General features: G+C 42.2%; 1 protein-coding gene across 3 annotated transcripts in view; it reads right to left on the minus strand.

The window, feature by feature from the left end:
- The window catches only part of RAE1 (ribonucleic acid export 1), a 47,072-nt gene that overhangs the window by 2,102 nt on the left and 22,656 nt on the right, over nucleotides 1–22,314 (minus strand). For 2 of the 3 annotated variants that reach the window (XM_033963723.1, XM_033963724.1), the window contains 7 exons: nucleotides 18,815–18,901; nucleotides 16,351–16,422; nucleotides 12,903–13,010; nucleotides 10,716–10,822; nucleotides 10,545–10,620; nucleotides 5,611–5,805; nucleotides 5,308–5,393 (listed from right to left, as the gene is read on the minus strand). In XM_033963723.1, coding sequence (XP_033819614.1) covers nucleotides 5,308–5,393; nucleotides 5,611–5,805; nucleotides 10,545–10,620; nucleotides 10,716–10,822; nucleotides 12,903–13,010; nucleotides 16,351–16,422; nucleotides 18,815–18,901 — 731 coding nt within the window. Of the gene's footprint in view, nucleotides 1–5,306; nucleotides 5,394–5,610; nucleotides 5,806–10,544; nucleotides 10,621–10,715; nucleotides 10,823–12,902; nucleotides 13,011–16,350; nucleotides 16,423–18,814; nucleotides 18,902–22,314 lie in introns of those variants that run through there. The other variant, XM_033963725.1, reaches the window with a different exon arrangement.

Here is a 22,314-nt window from a genome sequence, read left to right on the forward strand (position 1 = left end):
AAGCATCGTTATTCACGTTGTCAAATGAGACTTGGACAAGAGGGCAAGGGCTGAAATTGAGGGGCGACAGGCCCAGGACGAATGTCAGGAAGTTCTGTTTCACACAGCGAGTGGTGGACGTTTGGAATGCTCTCCCGGAGGAGGTTGTGATGGAAACCTCCATTATGGGATTCAAGTGCAAGTTGGATGCACACCTCCTTGCAAATCACATTGAGGGATACGGCTAAATATGGTCATCATAAGGGAACACCTAGGTCTCCATCAAGGAACACCTAGATTGGTCTCCGAGTGTGCGGGTCACCGGACTGGATGGACCAAAGGTCTGATTCGGTGAGGGCATTTCTTATGTTCTTATGAATAAAAAACATTTCAAAGCCCCCTTGAATTTATCCATGTTTATTTCCTCTCTGACATGATGGGGCAGAGAGTTCCATGCGAGGGGGGCGGTTACTGAAAATATTGTTGAATGGCGCGTGCTGATTGTCTTAAGTGAGGGGACAAAGAATAAATGTTGGGCTGTAGATCTAAGAACTCTGGGCGAGATATGAGGAATGAGCATTTTATTGACGAAAGCCGGTTCTCTGGTTTTATGTTTTGAAAGTGAGTAGGGTAATCCAAAGAAAATGTGGAAAATAACAATTTGTTCAAAACAACAAAAATTAAGTGCTCTTCTTTAATGTTTTTTTATATACAATACACCAGCTGTTGATTTTGATATTGTGAGTAATAACTTGAGCCGAGACAAGACCGATGATGAACACATTACCCCAGTAAGGACACGAATAAAATCTAAGTAGTGTTTTGGGTGTTTGAGGTCTTGCAAAGAATTCATGTTGCATCAATTTGTTCTTTGTTTATTTGAAAGTGAGTAGGGCAAGCTTATAAATGATTCTGTGAGGGACGGGAAGCCAATGGGCTTTTTTTTGTAGAGGGGTAACGTGGTCATATTTTTTGAATTGGTAATGATTTTAATGGCTGTATTCTGGATCAATTGAAGACGCCTAATTTCTTTTTGTAGTAGCCCTTCGTAGAGGGAATTGCAGTAATCAATTTTGGAGATTACGAGTGAATGGATTAATATGTTTAGGGAGGAAGGCTCAAGTAAACTGGCTAAGGACCTGATCATTTGAAGTTTATAAAAACAATTTCTGACTACTGCCCCAATTTGTTTCTGAAAGCTTAGTTTACTATCGATGATTATGCCCAAGATTTTGATAGAAGTAACCTCATTGATCGGGGTATTGTCTATGGAGATTGGTGAAGTTAGTTGGAATAGCAGGGAGGCAACTACAAAGAGAGTGCTTAGGAATCTAGAGACAACTGGTGAGGGATTACACTAGGAAGTGAAACAAAACTAATGGAAGCAAAAACATCAATTACTGGATGGCCTCCAGTACTAGGTATGATAGTAGAAAATGGACAGAGAAGGGGAAGTCCTTCTGGCTGTTGGACGTAAGAGAGTGAAGGCTTTATGAAACAGAAGATCTCGGTTCTGCGTAAACTGGAACTGGAAAATAAATATATGTTTCTCTTTTTGGTTGAAATTTTTTTCTTTTAAAAAGGGTTTTTTGTGTCAAACTGTTAAAGTAGAAACAAAAAAACAAGTCTGCCAGGGCCATCAAAATGGTGGAAGAATGATGGTGGTTAGTTGTCAGTCGAGTGTGAGGAACAACCTCATGACTAGAGGGTGGAAAAAGTAGTTGAAGCCACAAGTTGGGTTTGTGCCCATGGAAGTGAACACTTAGATAGGGTTAACAACCTCTGGAGTAACTTTCTGCCTTCACTAGATATGAGGAAAATAATGTGGAGAATTGAAGCAATGTGAAATCGTTAGGAGACTCAAATAGATTTGTAGGAGGAATTTCCCAAGGGGAGAGGATCCGATGCCAAGCGGTGGAATGGAAAGTCCACTAGTGTAGTGGAAAAAAAGTACTGAGCTTGTAGAAATAGACACGAGAGAGAAGTAGGGCCAGATCGTTCACTGCCTGCTATGCGTGGTCTCATGACACAGTAGAAGAGACTGCAGATATCATTGTGTGGTGATATAATACAGTACAACAAATGCAAAAGTCCAAAAAAGAAAACCTGGAAGAGGCAGATAAGCTGGAACTCTGAAAGAGAAGTGCCAATTACTCACTGCGTGCAAGGAGAAGTCCCAGACTATGGAGGAGACTCGTACACATACATTGATGAATTTTGTGTGAGAGCAGTATGTGGAAGATACATAATAGAACACATCTTTATAACCCGAGACCACTGCAAGAGCAGTATCCATTGCAGAGGTAAAAGCATGAAAATGGGTTATACGAATAGTAGACACCAGTTGGTGTAGTTTTAGCCCGAGTCTGGAAGGGAATTATAATGAGAATCATTGAGAGATTTCAGTACTAATCTTGGAAGTTCCATTAAAAATATTATCGCTTTGGGAGCTAAAGTATTTGAGGAGATGAGACTCCTATTAGGTAAGCATCTCAAGAAAGAAAACTTTGTAGCCGTGAAAGGAAGTGTTGTTGCTACCACAACGGAAAAAATTAGTTAGTAAAAATTCTGAACAAAAAAACCTAGTCAAAATAGCATTATGAGATGAGAAGTAAGGAAGCTGCAGTTGCATATGAAGGTATAGGCAAATGCCTGTAAGAGGTCTAGTGAGTACATATATAGACCAGATGGGAAGAGGTATACTGCTGTCAAGGTCACCTTGGGGGTTAGCGCCCAAGAAAAGGATCTGGGTGTCATTGTTGACAATATGATGAAACCTTCCGCCCAATGTGTGGTGGCGGCGGCCAAAAAAGCAAACAGGATGCTGGGAATTATTAAAAATGGGATGGTTAATAAGACTAAGAATGTCATAATGCCCCTGTATCGCTTCATGGTGCAACTTCATTTGGAGTATTGCGTTCAATTCTGGTCTCTTTATCTCAAGTGGCACTAGAAAAAGTTCAAAGAAGAGCGACCAAGATAGTAAAGGGGATGGAACTCCTCTCGTATGAGGAAAGACTAAAACGGTTAGGGATCTTCAGCTTGGAAAAGAGACGGCTGAGGGGAGATATGATTGAAGTCTACAAAATCCTGAGTGGAGTAGAACGAGTACAAGTGGATCAATTTTTCACTCTGTCAAAAATTACAGACTAGGGGACACTCAATAAAGTTACAGGGAAATACTCTTAAAACCAATAGGAGGAAATTTTATTTCACTCAGAGAATAGTTAAGCTCTGGAACATGTTGCCAGAGGATGTGGTAAAAGCGGATAGCGTAGCTGGTTTTAAGAAAGGTTTGGACAAGTTCCTGGAGGAAAAGTCCATAGTGTGTCCACTGCTTGCCCTGTATTGGTAGCATGGAATATTGCTGCCTTGGGTTTTGGCCAGGTACTAGTGACCTGGATAGGCCACCGTGAGAACGGGCTACTAGGCTTGATGGACCATTAGTTTGACCCAATAAGGCTATTCTTATGTTCTTATCCTGATTAGGATGTATAAGTGGCCTCCTCCTCCCCTACAGCCACTTCCATTCCTCCAAATCCTTCAGAATAAGGAAGAAATAGTTGGAGTAGAACTCTTGGTTTCTGCTTTCAAGGCAATGTTCATGCTCCTGTTTATTTGGGAGGGGGGGGTTGTCTCACCAGTTCTACAGCAGGTGGTTGGAAAGCTTCAGTTCTTGAAGGAAGAGGAGAAACAGAATTGAAAAAGAAGCTACAGAAGAGTAGAGTGGAGGACCATGTTGAAGCAAAACAGGAAACCCTCTTATATCACTTAAAGAGATTATGTGATAATAGACATGAGAGCCAGCATTGATGGCATAGTGGAAGAAGACCTCCGTTGGTCTGAAAAGAAGGCAGAAACAGGAAAACAATGGGTATGCATTGTAGAGGCATGTCCAAAAGAATGCGCTCATGGGTAGTACTGGAAAGTGCATGTAGAATCTGGTTGATACTGCTAAGAACATGATTAAACCTGAGCAGAGACACCAGAGCGTTACTGTGAAAAATTTGCAGAGCATTACAAGCTCCTTGTAGTCTCCTGAGGAAAGCGACGTAGTCGCCAAAACTTGGATCCTAGTCAGGACCATATTCAAACTGTTTTCAAGGACTTGTATTTGGACTTTGGACTAATTTTCAATAAAGTATATGTAACTGGAGGTTGGTTTTGACATCACCTGTGCCTCTTCTTTTGTTATACAGAAGATTAGACCATTCCCACCCTAACTGCCTGTGTCTGAGAGCAGTAAGACCTAAGCAAAGTTGTAAACTGATATTCTTGAAGGTCTCTTCCATGAACAGCCTTAGGGATCTGGTTAAGCAGGGCCCTAATATTGACAGTGTGAACACTTAAACCCAAATCAACTGTATTTCCCTATGACTTAGAAGTAGATCAAAGTCCTTTGGGGGAACAATTTAGTACCCAAGAGAGGTGGTGGAGAGTAAAACTGTGACTGAGTTCAAAGAAGCGTGGGATGAACACAGAGGATCTAGAATCGGAAAATAATATTAAATATTGAACTGGGCAGACTTGCATGGTCTGTGTCTGTGTATGGCCGTTTGGTGGGGGATGGGCTGGGGAGGGCTTCAGTGGTTAGGAGGGTATAGATGGGCTGGAGTAGGTTTTAACAGAGATTTCGGCAGTTGGAACCCAAGCAAAGTACTGGGTAGAGCTTTGGATTCTTGCCCAGAAATAGCTAAGAAAAAATTTAAAACTTTAAATTGAATCAGGTTGGGCAGACTGGATGGACCATTTGGGTCTTTATCTGCTGTCATCTACTATGTTACAGAGCTTTATGATAAACAGGAGATCTGACCTTGATTTAAACGGTCTTCCCCAGTAACTCATCCAACTGGGCACCTATACGAGTCTGTAATAATAATAATAACTTTATTTTTATATACCACCATACCATAAACAGTTAGACCCTTACAATCTAATGACAAGTAACTTATTAGACTTACTATAATGAGCCACTTGAATATAAGCAAAGTGATATCCCCCTGTTGCATGGAGAGCCTCTCACTATGAGATGCAAAAGATATCAGCGAACCATCATCTCTTTAAAAATGTTCAACCTGGGTAAAACCCCACCTAGCCCATCTTTGTGAAATTCCTGAGTCCATCCCCAGGGAAACTGTCCATTGTCCATGCTTTTATGCTTATCCTAGAAAGTAGATCAGCAGAATATACTGGCCATCACTGAATGCTTTGTGCGCTCAGCACCAGATCAGGGGCAAAATCAAAACAGAGTGCAGCAAATTCCGTCATATTGCCAAGTCAGTGATCCAAAGTGATGATTCTGGAACACTAAAGAGGAACTATACTCACTACTTCTTATTTCTGGGCTTTAATTCTTCTGCTGCATTACGAAGAAAAATATAGTTTTTCTTTTGTGAATTATAGAATTCATGACCCTATAAACAGAAAGAAAATTCATTAATAGAAAGGCACTGCACCATCATTGATTTACTATTAAATTCTACAAAAAAGAATTCCAAGACCTGCATCAGCTTTAATTTATCCAAGCTTGACTTTTCACAATCAGATAAATTACCATCTGCCATAGCACATGCAAAAGTGTCAAGAGGACAATATTCCTTTAAGTTTGAAAGAATTGAATATTTCTCTTGCCTTTGACCAATCGTAGCTGGAGGAATATGCAAATATATTGCCATTGTGGTTGAAGGAGCAGGCGGAGATTGGCTGATCCAGCTGTTCAGATGTTTTTAGTTTTGTTCGTGCATCTTTATCCCAGAAGCTGAATCGCCCATCAGATCCTACAGTGGCAAGAGTCCCATGGACAGGATGGAAGGCAATGCCATTAACCTACATACAGCAATGCAAATTCTTAGTGCAAATGGGAATCTGCTTGTAAATTTGCTTTTATCATAGGTGCACATCATTTTAAGAAATAAAGATTAACAAATAAGTTGCATCTGATGTCTTGTTACTGTATGAATTCAATATGTCTGTTAAACTGTGGCTAAGTTTGCAATTATTTAGTTCAATGAAGTAACACCTTTAATTTGTTTTTATAGACTTAAGTGAGCTAAAAAAACACACTACCACAATTGTTTTAAAGTTCTGACACTTATTCAGGCTTTAATACAGATTATGGTTGGGGGAAGATGCTTATTTAAAGCACTCAAATACAGTACTGAGTTTTTGTTTTCCATTCTGTGTTAGTGTTTAATAGAGAACACAACTAGAGTCATCAACAATATGATTAGCAGTCACACTCCTGCCTCAAGGACAAGCCCTCTGAAATTTCAATTTTTATTCTGCTTACCTCTCAAGCATGAATATCAAAAATTCTATGGAAAGATGATTCAGTTTTTCAAGAAGCTGTTGTATGCATAATATTATACACAGTCTTCTATATTAAAGCATGCACTCCTCTGGTACAAACACTATGGGGCTCATTTTCAAAAAAGAAAAACTTCCAAAAGACAGCATAAACTAGCACTTGGACCTCCTATCGCCAGGACCTCCAAGGGTTGATTTTCTTATTTTTCCAAATCTTTATTCATTTTCATTTCTTACAAGTGTACAATAAAATATCAATTAGATCATACAAATCACTTGAAAATCTAATCAAACATCAGCATAAATATATAAATAAAAACCCCTCCCCCTCCCATCCCTTCCAACAATAGTATTAAATTAATTCAATATTACATATATTATAAACAAAAATAGGAAAAATTATAACTCTAAATACCCTCCCCCCTTCTAACTATGTTCTGTTATGTAAGAAGGTGTCTAATCATTACAAAATGCTATCAATGGCCCCCAAATCTTCTTAAAATTATTATAATTCCCCTTTTGTAAAGCAATTATTCTTTCCATTTTATATATGTGGCATAGTGAGTTCTACCAAAAGGTGTAATTGAGTCTGGTATAATCTTTCCAGTTTCTAGTAATATGCTGAATGGCAACTCCTGTCATTATTAATAGCAATTTATTATTATTTGCTGAAATTTGGCTTCTCAATCTCATAGAAGTACCAAATAAAACTGTATCATAGGATAGGGCCACAATAAAACAGGGGAACCAATTCCACAGAAAACGAACAAGCAAACAGGCACAAGGTCTTTCTCTCACTGCATGGCCGTGTTATTTTGCAGCGTTTACAGACTCGGAGCAATGGTATGATTGTTTTTCTTTAGACCATTTGCCATTCAAAGACTACTTGCTACCCAAAGACTCCTAAGACTCCTGATGCAGGCCGGATGGCCGAAACATGATCATGTCGAGTCATTGAGTTGCTTTGGATGTACGATTTGTTTTGGATGAATAAAGACCATTGGATTTATCAGATGAGTTGAAAGATACTTTTTTTGTGCACCATTCTGATTGGACATTTCCACTTTGCCCTTGCTTGTTCATAGGATAGGGCTACATGGTTTTCTAATAGAGAAATAAGGAATAAGGAATGCCTGGTATCCCCTTTGCCTGATTAATGGCTAATAACAAGGGTTCTAAAACAACATCAAAAAGCAAAGGAGACAAAGGACAACCCTATCTAACCCCCCTTTGCAAGTTAAACCGATCTGATAAATTATTATCTAATATAATAAAACGCTAGGCCGCGCATGCGCACTTCCTATGTGTGTGCCGGTTTTCCGTGAGCTGTAGCAACATATAGGAAGTGCGCATGCGCAGCTTACGCTCTGTCCTGCTCCCTGTTGAAAGACGCAGCGGTGGCTACTATCACGATCCCCGCCTGCCGTCCACGCCGCCTCTCCGCTCTCTCTCTTCCTCCCCTCCCCCAGGCGGATGTCGGCCGCGGCGGCTGCTGGCCGCACATCAAAAGCCAACCCTTCTGGATTTTAAGTTGGGCACTGCTTCTCCTGCGGCGCCGCGTATGGGGGGGAGGAAAATACTGCACAGGGAAGTGGGGTGGGAGGGAAATGCTGCAACACACGGAAATGGAGGGCACAAAAGGGGTTGATGTAAAGGGGAAGAGGTGCAGATGAACAGGGAGGGGGGGCAGAAAAATAAAAACAGGCCTACTGCTGGACAGGGGGAGCAGGAAGGAGGTGATGATGGACAGGGGGAGGTAAAACCAAGGAAGAAGGGCTTCTGCTGGATAAAGTGAGCAGTGATGGGGTGGTGGAGGACACAGGGGAGGTAAAAGGAAGGGAGAATGGACAGGGGGAACAGGCAAGGGGTGGTAGTGGACAGCCAAGGAAAAAAAAAAAGAGAGACAGAAATACAGAAAGCGACTAAGGAGATAGAAAAAAAAATAAAAACAGACACACGCATATATATTCTAGCACCCGTTAATGTAACGGGCTATAAGACTAGTTAATGTATAATCTTGCACCAGGAGAGCTATACAGCGTCTGAATCATTTGAATAAAACCAGAACCTATACCAAACCACTCCAATGCCTGATACATAAAAGTCCATTCAACTCGATCAAAGGCTTTCTCCGCATCCAAAGAAACTAAGAAAGCCGAATCATTCATAGTTTTTGTTAAATTTAAAGTATGAAAAGCCAATCTAGTATTATTAGAAGAATGTCTCTTCGCAACAAATCCTGTTTGGTGCACATCAATAATAAAAGGGAGAGCTTTAGCCAATCTTGAAGCCAATATCTTAGCAAAAAGTTTTCCATCTACATTTATTAACGAGATAGGCCTGTAGTTTGAAACCAAAATAGGATCTCTGTTTGGCTTTGGTAAAACAATTGTTAACGACTCTGCCATAGTTCAAGTGTTGATTTTCAAAACCATCTTTCTGGATATCTTGTGAGGCGTCCTAGCCGCTGTGTGTCCAAACTGGACACACATGGAGGCGTGTTCTGGGTGGGCTTAGACACCTTGTGGCAATAATCAAACGTTTACCAAGATGTCCTGGATGGAATTTAACAAGATACCAAAAAGGAGGCAGTAAAGATCACACGGTTCTCGGAGAGGCTGCTTGCTGACCAAACAACTGTGAACACACAAGAAGATAGAGTAAAATCAATATATTAATTGTTATAATTTAGTAATGGAGTACCCTCAGTGTGACAGAGCAGCGAAAGGAGCAATACTCCAGCGCTTCACATCATGAGACAAGGACCAGCCAGTCCCTGCCCCCACACCATCATGGGGTACTTCCAGGGTGTGTCATGTAAATCAAAAGAAGTGCAAAAAGTGCAAAATGAAGCACAAAGAAAACACAAATGAGGTCAATCAAACAATCTCTCAGAGAACCTCCCCCAGAAAACTCCCACAAGAATCAAAAAGCCGACTTAGCTGAAGATGAAAACGGATGATAAAGTGGTCTCCCAAAACCAGGGAGATCCGGAGGATACCAGGTCCAACCAAGCCTGGTTTCGAGAACCAAAATCCCTTCTTCAGGAACCCAAAATTACAAATCTCTGAAGACCATCGAGCCGGCTGGGGGAGAATTTAGACATCCAGAGCCAGATCTGTTTTAAAAGTGTGTAAGTGTCAAAAAGGTACCCAAACTCGCCAGATGACCACCGGAGGGAATCAAGTCACTGACCCCCTCCCATCCTCCCAAAATATGAATGCATGTGTCTAGAACAGCAGCACCTGGCATGGGAAATCCTAGTAAAGCATCACACAGGTATCTTAAGTAATCTGGTGGGTGGGCCAGTGAATCAAAAAGAGGAGGGTCCAGGCCCATAAGCCACTCATTTATGGTGGAAAGTGTGAGGCCACCAAAACCCTACTATACTGCTTTATAGGTGCTACCTGCAGCCATAAGAACTACTAGGGTGGTAGACAGATAGTATATTATTCCTGCAACCTTTGTTTTTCATCCTACCTTTTTGCTTTTCATTAAAATTTTAGCTCAATCAAGGCACATCCCCCTCCCTCATTCTTCCCCTTTAATGTAATCTTTTCTTATAACAATGTAATTCTTCCCTTCCTCTCCCTATGTACCTGTTAGTCACTGTCTATTGAATGTTATGTAAGTATTCTGATGCCTATGGGATATTGTTATTTGCATTAATGTACTCTTTATAAATGTCCTGTACCCCGATTTAGTTTGTACAGCGCTTAAAAGGTTTTTATAAGCGTTTTATCAAATTTTAAATAAACTGTTTAATTACCTTTTTCCAGGGATGGTCACACATGCTTCCACTTTCTTTGGGGTAATTGTGCAAAGGCTCATATGTGCATTTTAAATGAAGTCAAATGAAAACTATGTCTTGGTCCTGAATCCCTATGAGCCTAATATGGGGTGCCATTTCTAAATGCTGCATACAGTATCACAATTCAAGTTTCAAGTTTATTTAAAATTTGTTATACCACTTATCACATTTCTAAGAGGTGTGTACTGTTTATTTAAAAAAAAGAGGATTTACAAACTGATAATAAAAATCTACGTTAACAAGACATTACTAAGGTATGAGAAACAGGAGGATAAGGGGGGGAACTCCATAAAATATATAGGATAGTGAGACATTTAGGGGAAGTACATAAGGGAGTGGGAATCTTATCTGAGATGGGCCTAGAAGGCATAGTTTAGATTTCAAAAGCATCAGTGACTGAAAAAGACAGGTCAGGAAGAAACCAAAGAGCATCCATTCAAATACTCACAGCATAGATGTCCTGAGGCGCTGTAGTGTTAGTCCCGTTGGATCGATGGCATTTAAAAGTGAAGTTATCTTTGGCACTAGAAAACAAACAATAGAAAAACAGTTCTTGAGATGCCTCTCAAATGAAACAAGAAAGAGCTAGCGTAGAAAAAATGGTCAGCAGCGGACTTACGGATTTGGTGGATTAATATAATGGATGGCAACTCGTCCTTCAATACTTCCCAGAGCAAACCCCGTTGGCTTATTCTGCTTGTCTTTAAATATGGCAACACAACGATGCTGAATCAAACGATGAAAGGGGCATTTCAGAGACTGCTGTGATATTGTATGTCAGACTTAAGTAACCTGTGTTCCCTACTTGTGCGAAGAGTTTAAAGTCCCCAGCCAGGTACAGTTTTTATAGAAAATGAAGCACTGCCCTGATCCCAAAACACCAGAGCTCAATAAAACACTAACCATGTTCCACTTTATATTTGTCCAATCAAGGGTGTTGGGCTTTAAATTAAAGGCTAGCTGCTGGCAGTAATACTTACACTTAAAAATAACTGCCATTTTTATAATGCCACTGGATGAACATAGTGCTACACAGCACCCGCCAAGTACAATATGAATATTCAAATACAAGTGGAGAAGAAGCCTAATGGTTAGAGCAGCAGTCTGAGAACCAGGAAAGTCAGACTAAAATCCCACTGACACTCCTTGTGATCTAGTGCAAGCGGCTTAACCCTCCACTGCTTCACATACAAATTTGGAGTGCTCTGGGGCCAGGGAATCATATGGAAATCGAATTGAACTCCTAATGAGGTATACTAGGGAATCTTACATATTTATACAATACTAGTCATTAAGCCCGTTACATAAACGGGTGCTAGAATATATGTATGTCTGTCTTTCTGTCTCTCTCCCTCCCACTGTCTCTCTCTCTCCCTGGCTCCCTTTCTCTGTCTTTCTGTCCCTCTCCCTGTGTCTTTCCTCCAGGTATTTCCCTTCCCCTCCAAGTCCCTGTGCAGCAGTATCAGCATTTTCCCCCACCCTCCTTCCCTACTCTTAGCACGATGTGGCCTGCTCCTTTTGGCCCCTCCCCCTTCCCTCCCGTGGTGTAGCCTGCTCCAAGGGCCCCCCTTCCCTTATCGTGTTTCCCGCAAGCAGGCTCAGCTTCTCCCTGCACGTACCGTTTTTTTTTTTCTGTTTCCCTCCCTCGCGTGGCTGCCTGCCTGGTCCCACTGAGCGGCTCGCAGCTGGAGTCTCTTTCGGCGCTTCCCTGCCCGGTCCGCGGTCTGGCCTGCTCTGGGCGAGTGTCGCAGGGTTCCTCTCGATCCCCGCCAGCGTCGGACGCCTTCTCCGACACTGGTACGGCTCATGAGAGGAGCCGACACTGCGATCTGGAGAGCAGGGAGTCCAATGCTGGCGGCTGGGAAGCAGTAAGGCTGGGGACTCGCGCATGCGCACTCCTGCGGCCACGGACCTACATCTCACAGATCAGAGATCACGGAAGCACGCAGTTGAGTGCGCATGCGCGGCTAGGGGTTTTATATATATAGATAATGCAATACTATAACTGACTGTAACTCACCTAGAACTACTATGAAAGGCGTAAACTAAATTCACAATTCATAGGACCTTCCTCTAAAGAGTTTACTGCTTAAGTCAGTACCTGAGGCAGTGGGAGATAAAAGTGACAGAATTTCAGCGGCAGCAGCAGGATCTGAATTCTGACTTCCTTGGTACTTAGACCACTTGCTCTAACCGCTAGGCTATTCCTCTGGTCCCAGAGAGGCTGTATTGGGTCATGACAGCTACAAGGAATTCACCATTCTCTGTGTGTGTTACCATCACCAAATTATTAGGCCATCAATATTTCAAGAAACATGGGAAAATAGTGTTCTGGAAATTACAGACCTTTTAATAGAAATGTCATACTTCTATAAAGACATTCATTTGCAGGTGTAAATCACTGACCTGAATACTCTGTGCATTCTTCTGTACATCTTAAGCATCCAAATGTCATTTCTTTTTCTGGTACTAACTGTCTGGACCTTGCTAGGACTAAGCAGCATAACCGATCTCCATAAAGTTTGGGTTAGAGCTAAGAAGCAACAAACAGAATCTTCTAAAAGAGCTAATCCTAGTCTAAACTGGATGTAATCCATGAGGGGTATCTATCTACTTCACCGCTGCTCTAAACACCAATATCTTTGTATTGTAAAAGAGTTACGGCATGGGTTGGCCATGATTTTATTGCAATTGCTTAATGTTTATCCAGGAGCAGATATGGATCGCGGGCATATAAGTTTGAATAAACTAATGTGATCATTTGGACTGTAGTAGAATCCTCTTTTACAGGGGTCAGGGTGCTTACCTGATGTTTAAGTGGAGATTCTATTCTTCTGAATTCTGAGGGCTGGTTTTCCAGCTGGTAAACTATAAGACCTCTTTCTGCACTGGCTACAACAGCCATTGGATATACCTTTGTCACAGCAATTAAAAAAAAAGAAAGAAATCATTGACTTGCATCCATCTCAGTGTCTTTGTTTATAAGGATCTCGATGTAAGCACAAAATAAAAATGTTTTCTGATCAGGACCCTTCCTCAACAGAAATGTTATGATAGTTACTATTAAAACATTAATTCTTCACCTATATTAATAGTGTGCAAAAGCCGAGGCTCACCCTCAGGCTAAGCAGTCTCCAGGCCATGCAGTTCTGAGTTTGAACCCTCATCAATTTTGCAAAAAGCTACTCTACACAGAACAGCATACATTTTACACCAATATTGCTACGATTCCCAGGTCCTTGGATAAGATTCGAATTGTGTCATACATGAAGATACATTATTATTATTTATTTTAATTCTGTACAATCTTCCAGATGCTTTTGGTACCTTAAATCTCCCCCCCCCCCCAATTCAGAAGTATTAACAAAGGATGTGGGCGGTTCCAGATAGCCTTTTTAAGAGTGCTAATTAGTACAGGGACTACAACTACTGTTCTCTTTAAACTGAGCAGAAGTCCTGTTTCACCATCACATTTTCTACTGCAAGGGACAGGCAGGCTCTATAGGACCCGGGGGAACCTGCCTGTCTCTAGAGATTGAAAACCTAATAATTTTAAAAAAGATTTGGGGGCCATTGATTACTTATTCTAATGATCAGACATCTTAAACACCTTGGTATTATATAAGATATAGGTGGAGTGGGATTGGGATTGGGAAAGATAATAATTGCTAATTGTTTTATTATTAACTAGTCTTTAAGCCCGTTACATTAACGGGTGCTAGAATATGTGTGTGTGTCTGTATTTATTTATTTCTCTTTCTCTCCTTAGCCTGTTTCTGTATTTCTTTCTTTCTGTCTTTCTTTTTTCTCGGCTGTCTACCACCACCCCTTGCCTGCTCCCCCTGTCCATTTTCCCTTCCTTTTTCTTCCCCTGTCCACCACCACCCCTTCACTGGTCCCCTTATCCAGCAGCAGCCCTTCTCCCTTTGTTTTAACTCCCCCCCTGTCCAGCAGCACCTCTTTCCTGCTCCCCCTGTCCAGCAGGAGGCCTCTCTTCCTTTTTCTGCACCCCCCCCCCCGTCCAGCAGTAGCCTTTGTCCCTTACTTTTAACTCCCCCCTGTCCAGTAGTACTTTTCCCTTCCCTGCTTCCCCTGTCCAAGATACTACCTGTCCCCAACCAATCACACCCCTACTTCTAAAGCAAAGCAAGTTAATTTCTTGTAGCCAAGAAATCACACCCCTCCCCCCAAAGGAAAGCAAGATTTCTTGTCCCCAACAAATCACACCTCTTCCCCCACAATGGAAAGCAAGATTGCTTCCTGGGCCCCTTCCCCAGCACACCCACCCCTGGCCTTTATCTAATCAATGCACGATAGTTCACAGCTTCCCCAGCACACACCCTTAACCCAAAACAAACCGCAAGTATTTTTTCCTGCCCAGCAAACTGCTGTAAAAAAACAACCTTCTAAATCGGCAGTTAGTTTTGCTTACGTCGGTTGCTAGGGCTGCGAATACATTTTCTTCAATGTCGGTGCAAGGGAAAGAATCTGCCAAGTGTCCCTTACTTTCGGAGGCAGCTGGGGCAGGGCTCGCTGTAGGTTCCTTTTGTAAGTGGGGAGCCGAGCTGAAGGGAAAGCCAGCAGCTACTGCAGCGCGAGTATTCTTTTTCACAGGGAGGCTGTTATTTGGTGACACGGTTACAGCCGGCTGGAGATTTTTTTCGGCGCTTCCCTTTCCGCCCCTTGAAGTGTCACCTTGGCTCCTCTCGATCCCCGCCAGCGTAGGAAGCCTTCTCCGACGCTGGTGCGGCTCCTGAGAGGAGCCGACAGGAGAGCAGGATGTCCAGCGCTGGGGTCCATGGTGGCTCCGTGCTTCGTGCTTAGCCGCGGCGGCCTGCAGCTGCTGATAGCAGCCACGGCCTGCAGCCGCCGGGGCTATTAGGCTTTCACCTCTGACTTTTGCCGGTCTGGTCTGGCCTGCTCGCCTTGCCGTATTTTTTTTTTTAGTTGAAACACGCGGAGGTGGCTCCTCTCATGATCCCCACCTGCGTCGGATGTCCGACGCAGGCGGGGATCGTGAGAGTAGCCACCGCTGCGTCTTTCAACTAAAAAATGCAATACGGTAGGGAGCAGGCCAGACCGTAAGCTGCACATGTGCACTTCCTATGGGTCGCTACAGCTCACGGAAAACGGATGCACGCGATGGGAGTGCGCATGTGCGGCCTAGCGTTTTATTATATTAGATAAATGGGTGGGTGGGAAGGGATTCTTTTATATTTTAATGATTATAAGTAAGATTGTCAAGTGATTTGTTAAAAATTTTTCTGATTGATTATTATACACTTGTTGTAAGATATGAAAATGAATAAAGATTAAAAAAAAGTAAACCTACTGCGTTTCCCCGAAAATAAGACATTGTCATATTCATTTGGGACCCAAAAAAGGCATTAGGTCTTATTTTCGGGGTATGCACATGATCATCTCTCCCTCCCTCTACTTCACCCCAATTCTTCCTCTTTCCTTTCTCTCCCCCACATGTACAGCATCTTTCCACCCCCTCCCTTTCTCCTATCCCCCTGTGCAGCAGAAGTTTGCCCAGCTTCTATCCTTCCCTCCCATCCCTTGTGCAGCATAACCCTTGCCAGCTTCTATCCTTCCCTCCCTCCCATCCCTTATGCAGCAGAACCCTTGAGCACCCCCGCCCTGCGCAGCCGAACCCCTGCTGACCCTCCATCCTTCCCTTCCCGACAACCGCGAACGAGCCCTACCTTCAACCTAAACAGCGTCGGGCCGGTAGCACTCTAAACAGGCTGCCTGGCCTTGTCCGTTGGGGATTTCACTCTGCTGCATTACTGATGATGTCATCAGTAATGCGGCAGAGTGAAATCCCTGCTATTGAGGACTTCTCAACCACGCAGAGTTTTGCCAAGAGTCATTTTTAGCCTCTGATCCATGTGTTTCCATGCCAGGACCTTTAGGGACCCCTGAGGCAGACAGTTTTGTCAAAACACGGACCGTGTTGGGTCCATAGTCCTCAATGATTTGGGTCCTTAATATTTCTTTTTGTGGATTATTGGATTGAACTTTTAATAAAGCCTGCATCTTTATCATCTTCTCCACGGTGTCTTTGGTTTTATCAGATTTTTATTTTGGTGGAGTTTTTCGGGGTCAACCTTTTGGTTGTACTGATTAAACCTTTAACAATTTTGTAATTTAAAGGACAGTTGTTTCAGGTGTGAATAGATATATGAAAGAAAGTGGTTAATGCAATTAAGTCACCCCCTCCCTCCCCCCACACAAATCCATTAACTCACCACATCTGCACAGTAACACCTTTCTGGAAGCTGCAAGGTCATCATAGGATTTGGTGATCGAGTGTCCCAGAACTGCAACAGAAGGAAAAGGACTGTCTAGGAGGGCCCAAGATTCAACAGAGGCTAACTAACAGCACACAGCAAAAACGGGTACCGTATATACTCGAATATAAACCGAGATTTTGGGGCCCAAAAAGGGGGGGGGGGGTCTCAGTTTATATTTGAGCCTTGATCTTTCTTGCTTTTTCCCTCTGTCTCTCCCTCCCTCTCTCTGAAGATTACATCTCCTCCCCTCCAACCAGCACCTCAGGCCTACCACCTCTTACTGCTAACCAGCATTTCTGTTCCTGACCCCATCTGACTGGCACTTCAGGCCTACCACCTCTCCACACAATAACCGGCACATCCGCCCCTCCCCCCAGCACTGTTCTTTTCTGGTCTGAAGCTGAAGCCAATGCTGTATATTGAGCCGGAGCGGAGCCTTGTGCATTTGCGCATGATCAATGCCTGCCGGTTTCCATCCTCTCCGAGAATCTCAGTAAAGGAAAGGAGCCAGCAGAGGCTCTGAGCATGTGCAGATGAGCAAGGCCCCGCTTCGGCTCAACACACAGCACTGGCCTCAACTTCAGACTGGAAACAAACTGTGCCGGTCGGCCGGGGGGAGCGACAGATGTGCCGGCCATCAGGTGGGGACGTGGTAGCACTGAAGTAGCCGTCGGGCAGGGGCGAAAACAAGCCCATTGCTACAAATTTTCTTTAGCAATTATTTGTAGATGCCAATAATTTTCCTCTGCACAGTTGATGAATTATTCATGATTTTCACTATATAAGCTACGATATTAGTTTGTAGATATAATTTCTGATGATTGTTTGTGTGTCTGTTTTATTATGTTTTTATAAAATTATGTATGTAAATTATGTAAACCGTTTAGGTTTTTTTTTAGAAATTTTTAAAATAAATAAATCTGAACTGTTATTCTCAACACATACCATTAAAACTTGTACATGCTCAAATTAAGCCTCAGCACAGCTTGTAAACACTTTTGTAAATAGGACAGCTATTGGAGTTAACCAGCATCACAAATCATAACTTCCACAGAGGATATGATCAGTTTTTCCTTTTCAGAGTATAACCCAGGCTCCACTACAATATTGCTTGATGTGCTTCAAAAGATGAGCCCAATGGCTATTCAAAAGTTTAGGATATGATCTTCAGCAGTTAAACTTTTAGTTAACACAAAGGGCTCCTTTTACTAAGGTGTGCTAGCATTTTAGCGCATGCAGATTAGCTTGCACTAACCCCATGCTACGCGGCTAGAAACAATGGCAGCTCAATGCTGGCATTAGCGTCTAGTGCGTGGCATTGTAACGCGTGCTATTCCACGCGTTAAAGCCCTAACGCAGCTTAGTAAAAGGAGCCCAAAATGTTCTTCAGCACTTGATAGTCTTGGAAAACATTTTTTGTGCATGTGCCCGCGTGTTATCTCTGCTGCCTACGTAATAATGGCGTTGTTGAATTTTATGCTATGTTTTATTGCTCCAGCTTCATGTCTTGGATTTGTGTTTTCTCTAAAATGCTGTGTTTTACCTCTATGGTGTAACATGGTACACACACATAATGCATATCATTTTAATAGTTATCTGCTAGTATTGTGGTTATTCTTATATTTATTGTATTCTTATATTCTGTAATATTATTTTAAATTTATGTTTCAGCTATGCTATACATAAAGTGTCATATTGCTTAATTTTATCTTTATGATTTGTGATTTTTATCTATTTTTATGTCCCAGGGCTCCTTTTACTAAGCTGTGCTAGCGGTTTTAGCAGGCGTTAGTTTTTGGCGCGTAGCGCGGGGTTGGCGCGCGCTAAAAACGCTAGCGCATCTTAGTAAAAGGAGCCCTCAGTCTTTTGTGTGGTGTTATATACAAAAACTCTTTTCTATTTTTAAGGTTTATGTCAGGGAAACAAAGAGGTTAAAATGAGACTTTGTAAAGTTAAATAATGTATTAAAATTTATGGCAAAAAATGTCTAGTCTTTGTAGACTGGCTTACAGTGATAACCCAAGTTTCTAACCTCGGTTTATATTCGAGTCAATCTCCCCCCACCTCAACTTGGGGAAAAAAGGTTACTGGTTTATATTCGAGTATATACGGCAATTAAAAAATAAAATGTTTGAATAAAAAAGGAGCCAGTTACATTGTATGCAGATATATCATGCTACATAAATGTTTTTTCTTTTGTCTGGATACTTTCTTTTCTGTATATGCATCACAGATTTAACACTCTTTACAACTGAGCTTTCCAAACTGTAGGTTGGAACCTGCATTCGGGGTAATGAATTGTATGGGCACCTCATAGGTTGTTACTGACCTGCACTGTCCAGATGACATGAGCTTTCTGTGACCATACAATTTGGGTTCCAATTATAGAAAGACTGAGGAGTACTGCTTTATGCTATACCTTCAGTGTTTTGTCCCAGCTTCCTGTCATTATGCACGTATAATTTGGTGCTTTAATCCAATGGACAGTCTTGATAGGAGCTTCATGCTTTAAAAATAAATAAATAAATAAATTAGAAAATAAATTACTCAGTGCTACACACTGCCATGCTTGGGGACCTGGATTTCATTCCCAGCCCTGGTCTTCCACTCTCTGGGAGTATTGCAGAGGTAGCATTCACAATCCCTCTGTGAGAGCTGAAGTGAGGAAGTTATTGTCATTGCACAATGGTGACACCTAGTGGCTACATTTAGGGCTAAATTCTACAAACGACGTCCTGATTGTAGACGGTAGGTATCTTGCTGCTGTCTAACCAGCCAATAGGGACACATGTTTCTAAAAAAAAGCAAAAAAACATAAACACCCCAAGGCAGGCTGTAGGCATCTGTCTCAGTTGAGGGAGATGCATAGGGATGCTTAAGCTCACCCAAGGCTGGGTGTGGGCATGGTTTCAATCAAAAGTAGCCTTAGGTGAGCTTAAGCAGCCCTTTGCATCTCCCTAGGGCCGCGTGAGTTTAAGCAGCCCTTTGCATCTCCCTAGGGCCGCAAGATAGGCACCTGAAATGTAGGCCTTTGAAATCCTGGCCTACATTTCAAATAGATGCATCCGCTAAACTAATCGTGGCAAGGAAATCTCCCTGCCATGATAAGCTCAGCGGCCACAGCAGGGAATACCCACTGCAAGTTGGCCGGAGGAGGGATGCCCACTCCCTCCTGCCACCAACCCTGAACTCTCCCCACCCCAGGAGGGATGCCGAATCCCTCCTACTACAAACCACAAAACAATCCCCGGCAGGAGAGATACCCATTCCCTCCTACTGGCACCCCCAAACCCATGACTTCCCTCCCATACCTTTAAAAGGAAGCCCAGCCAGAGGAATGCTTACTCCCTCTGAACGGCAGGCCCTCCTCTTCAGAATGGCGGGCCTTCCCCTTCCTACTGCATAGGAGGGGCTTTAGGCACCTGGGCTAACCGGAGTCTTAGGCTTCCTTCCAAGTGCATTCTGGAATGCATTGGGAGTGGCCTAATATTCCGATTGGCCAGAACCCTAAGGCTACTCCCTTGGGCATCACAATTCTCTAAAACAGCATCTGTGTCATGGACGCCGGTTAGAGAATTGAGGTGGTTAGGTGATTCTATAATTGACGCTCATGTGCGATTCTCAAAAGCCGTTTAGGTGGCTGCTGAGAATAGGCGCTCTATACAGAATTAGGCCCTTAGGGTCCACAACTGCAGGGTTCTGACTCACGGCAGTGACTGCACCAAGTGAGTTGAAAGGGGATAACTTTGTATAAAGACTATAAACTATTTTAATTTGTAGTTTCTTTATGATGATTATGGATTACTGTCTTTAGTTAAACGGAAATAAAATAGAAGAAAAATCTGATCAATTGTGAATTAATGCTTATGGCACCAGATCCGAGCCCTGGTTACAATTAAGCTTCAAGTTCAAAGGAACAGGACTACTAGGGTTATAAATGATGCAGTGTAACATCTACTTGAATTAACCTTTCCAATTTTCAAAGCTGGATAACAGATTAAAAAAAAAATTACTTCACTAAATAGATGTTGCAATCACTTGTAATATGAGGCTATGATTTTTTTAAAACAGACATTTACAAAAGTCATTTTTTAGAATTGTTATTGTAGAATGAAAACAGAGAACTTGACTTTTACAAAAAGATGCATTTGCAGTAAAGATGTTGCTACATTTTCACTCGGAGAGCTACATTCCTGTAGTGATGTCAAAAGTCTAGATCTAACTAGTACAGCAATTTCTTTCTTTTTTTTTTTTTTAATTCTTTATTCATTTTACATCTTACTTTTATTTATTTATTTATTTATTTATTTATTTAATCAGTTTTCTATACCGTTCTCCCAGGGGAGCTCAGAACGGTTTACATGAATTTATTCAGGTACTCAAGCATTTTTCCCTCTCTGTCCCGGTGGGCTCACAATCTTTCTAATGTACCTGAGGCAACGGGGGGATTAAGTGACTTGCCCAGGGTCACAAGGAGCAGCATGGGTTTGAACCCACAACCTCAGGGTGCCGAGGCTGTAGCTTTAACCACTATGCCACACTCTCCCCTCTTACAACAAGTATATCATAAAATAACATTTAAACTTATACAATATCACTTGATTCTCTATCAATTTAACTTAAATCATAATATTTAAACCCTCCCTGCCAACCCTACTAATTCACATGTAGTACATATATCATATAATATATTACATATTCTGTCCTATTAATCTAATCATTTAATATCAAATCATAAATCCCACCCCCCCATACTTTGCAATTATACTTATTAGGGAAAAATGATAATCCAATAATTACTCATTACAATATTCTATTAATGGCCTCCAAACCTCCTGAAACTAGCACAGTTCTAATGGAATTACCCGCAAGAAGCATATAAAAAAAAATACAAGGGGATTATTTTAAAAGATAGTCTTCAAAATCATAGCTTCCTCTAAGTCAACACTAGCAGAGTGTGGTGACTGATGGCACCCCCAACTCAACCTGTGATGCCTCCCTTCACCCCCTCCACTGAGCCCTCACACAGTCTTGTCTATATCCCATCTAAGGCAGTGGTTCTCAAACCTGTCCTGGGGGTCCACCACTCGAGTTTTCAGAATATCCCTAATGAAAGCTGTCAGAGTCAGGAAGATGCCTGAACCCCCAGCGTCTGAACCAGCCTTAAAATCCCCTTTCCTAAGCAAAGCAGTTGTTCCTCAAACACAGAACATACCAGGAGACAGGAGAATCCCAGCCTAGAGTAAGACGGGGATGCAGGAGAGATCACAGTGCATAGTAAACTTTGCATGGGAAGGGTTAATGAAGGGAGGAGCCATGAGGAAGACAAGCCTCCTTGGATCCATGTAAGTTTTGAAGATCATGTTAACAACTTAGGATTTTCAGACTTTCTTACAATACAAAAACTAAGAAGGGTAAGACCCTACTTCTTCCAACAGCATTTCAGGATTCTAATAATAATAATAATAATCATTTTATTTCTTATATACCGCCAAAGCCGTAGTAGTTTGAGGCGGTTTACAACAAAGAAGGGCTGGACAATCAGCAAATGAGTACAATCAGCGAATACAGATACAATTAATATATGTAAGCAGGGAACAGGTGCAATATAAGGGGTCAAAATGTGTAGTGAGCAAGAGGCAGAGGTATGACAAAAGAGATCTTGGGGGACAAGGGTCGGGTAAGAGGTCTTAGGTTACAAATCGGTTAAATAGGTTATTTTTAAATAATTTTCTGAAGTTTAGGTAGGATGAGGAGCGCGAGATAGTATTGCTCAGCCAATCATTTAGATGACCTGCTTGGAAGGCAAGTGTTTGTTCAGGTATCTTTTGTAACGGCAGGCCTTCAGAGTTGGATGGCTGAAGAGATGAGTTCTGTGAGTGGGTCTGGATGGACAGTCTAAGGTAAAATGGGGAACCA

This window comes from Geotrypetes seraphini, chromosome 11, assembly GCF_902459505.1.
Source record: "Geotrypetes seraphini chromosome 11, aGeoSer1.1, whole genome shotgun sequence".
NCBI lineage: Eukaryota > Metazoa > Chordata > Amphibia > Gymnophiona > Dermophiidae > Geotrypetes > Geotrypetes seraphini.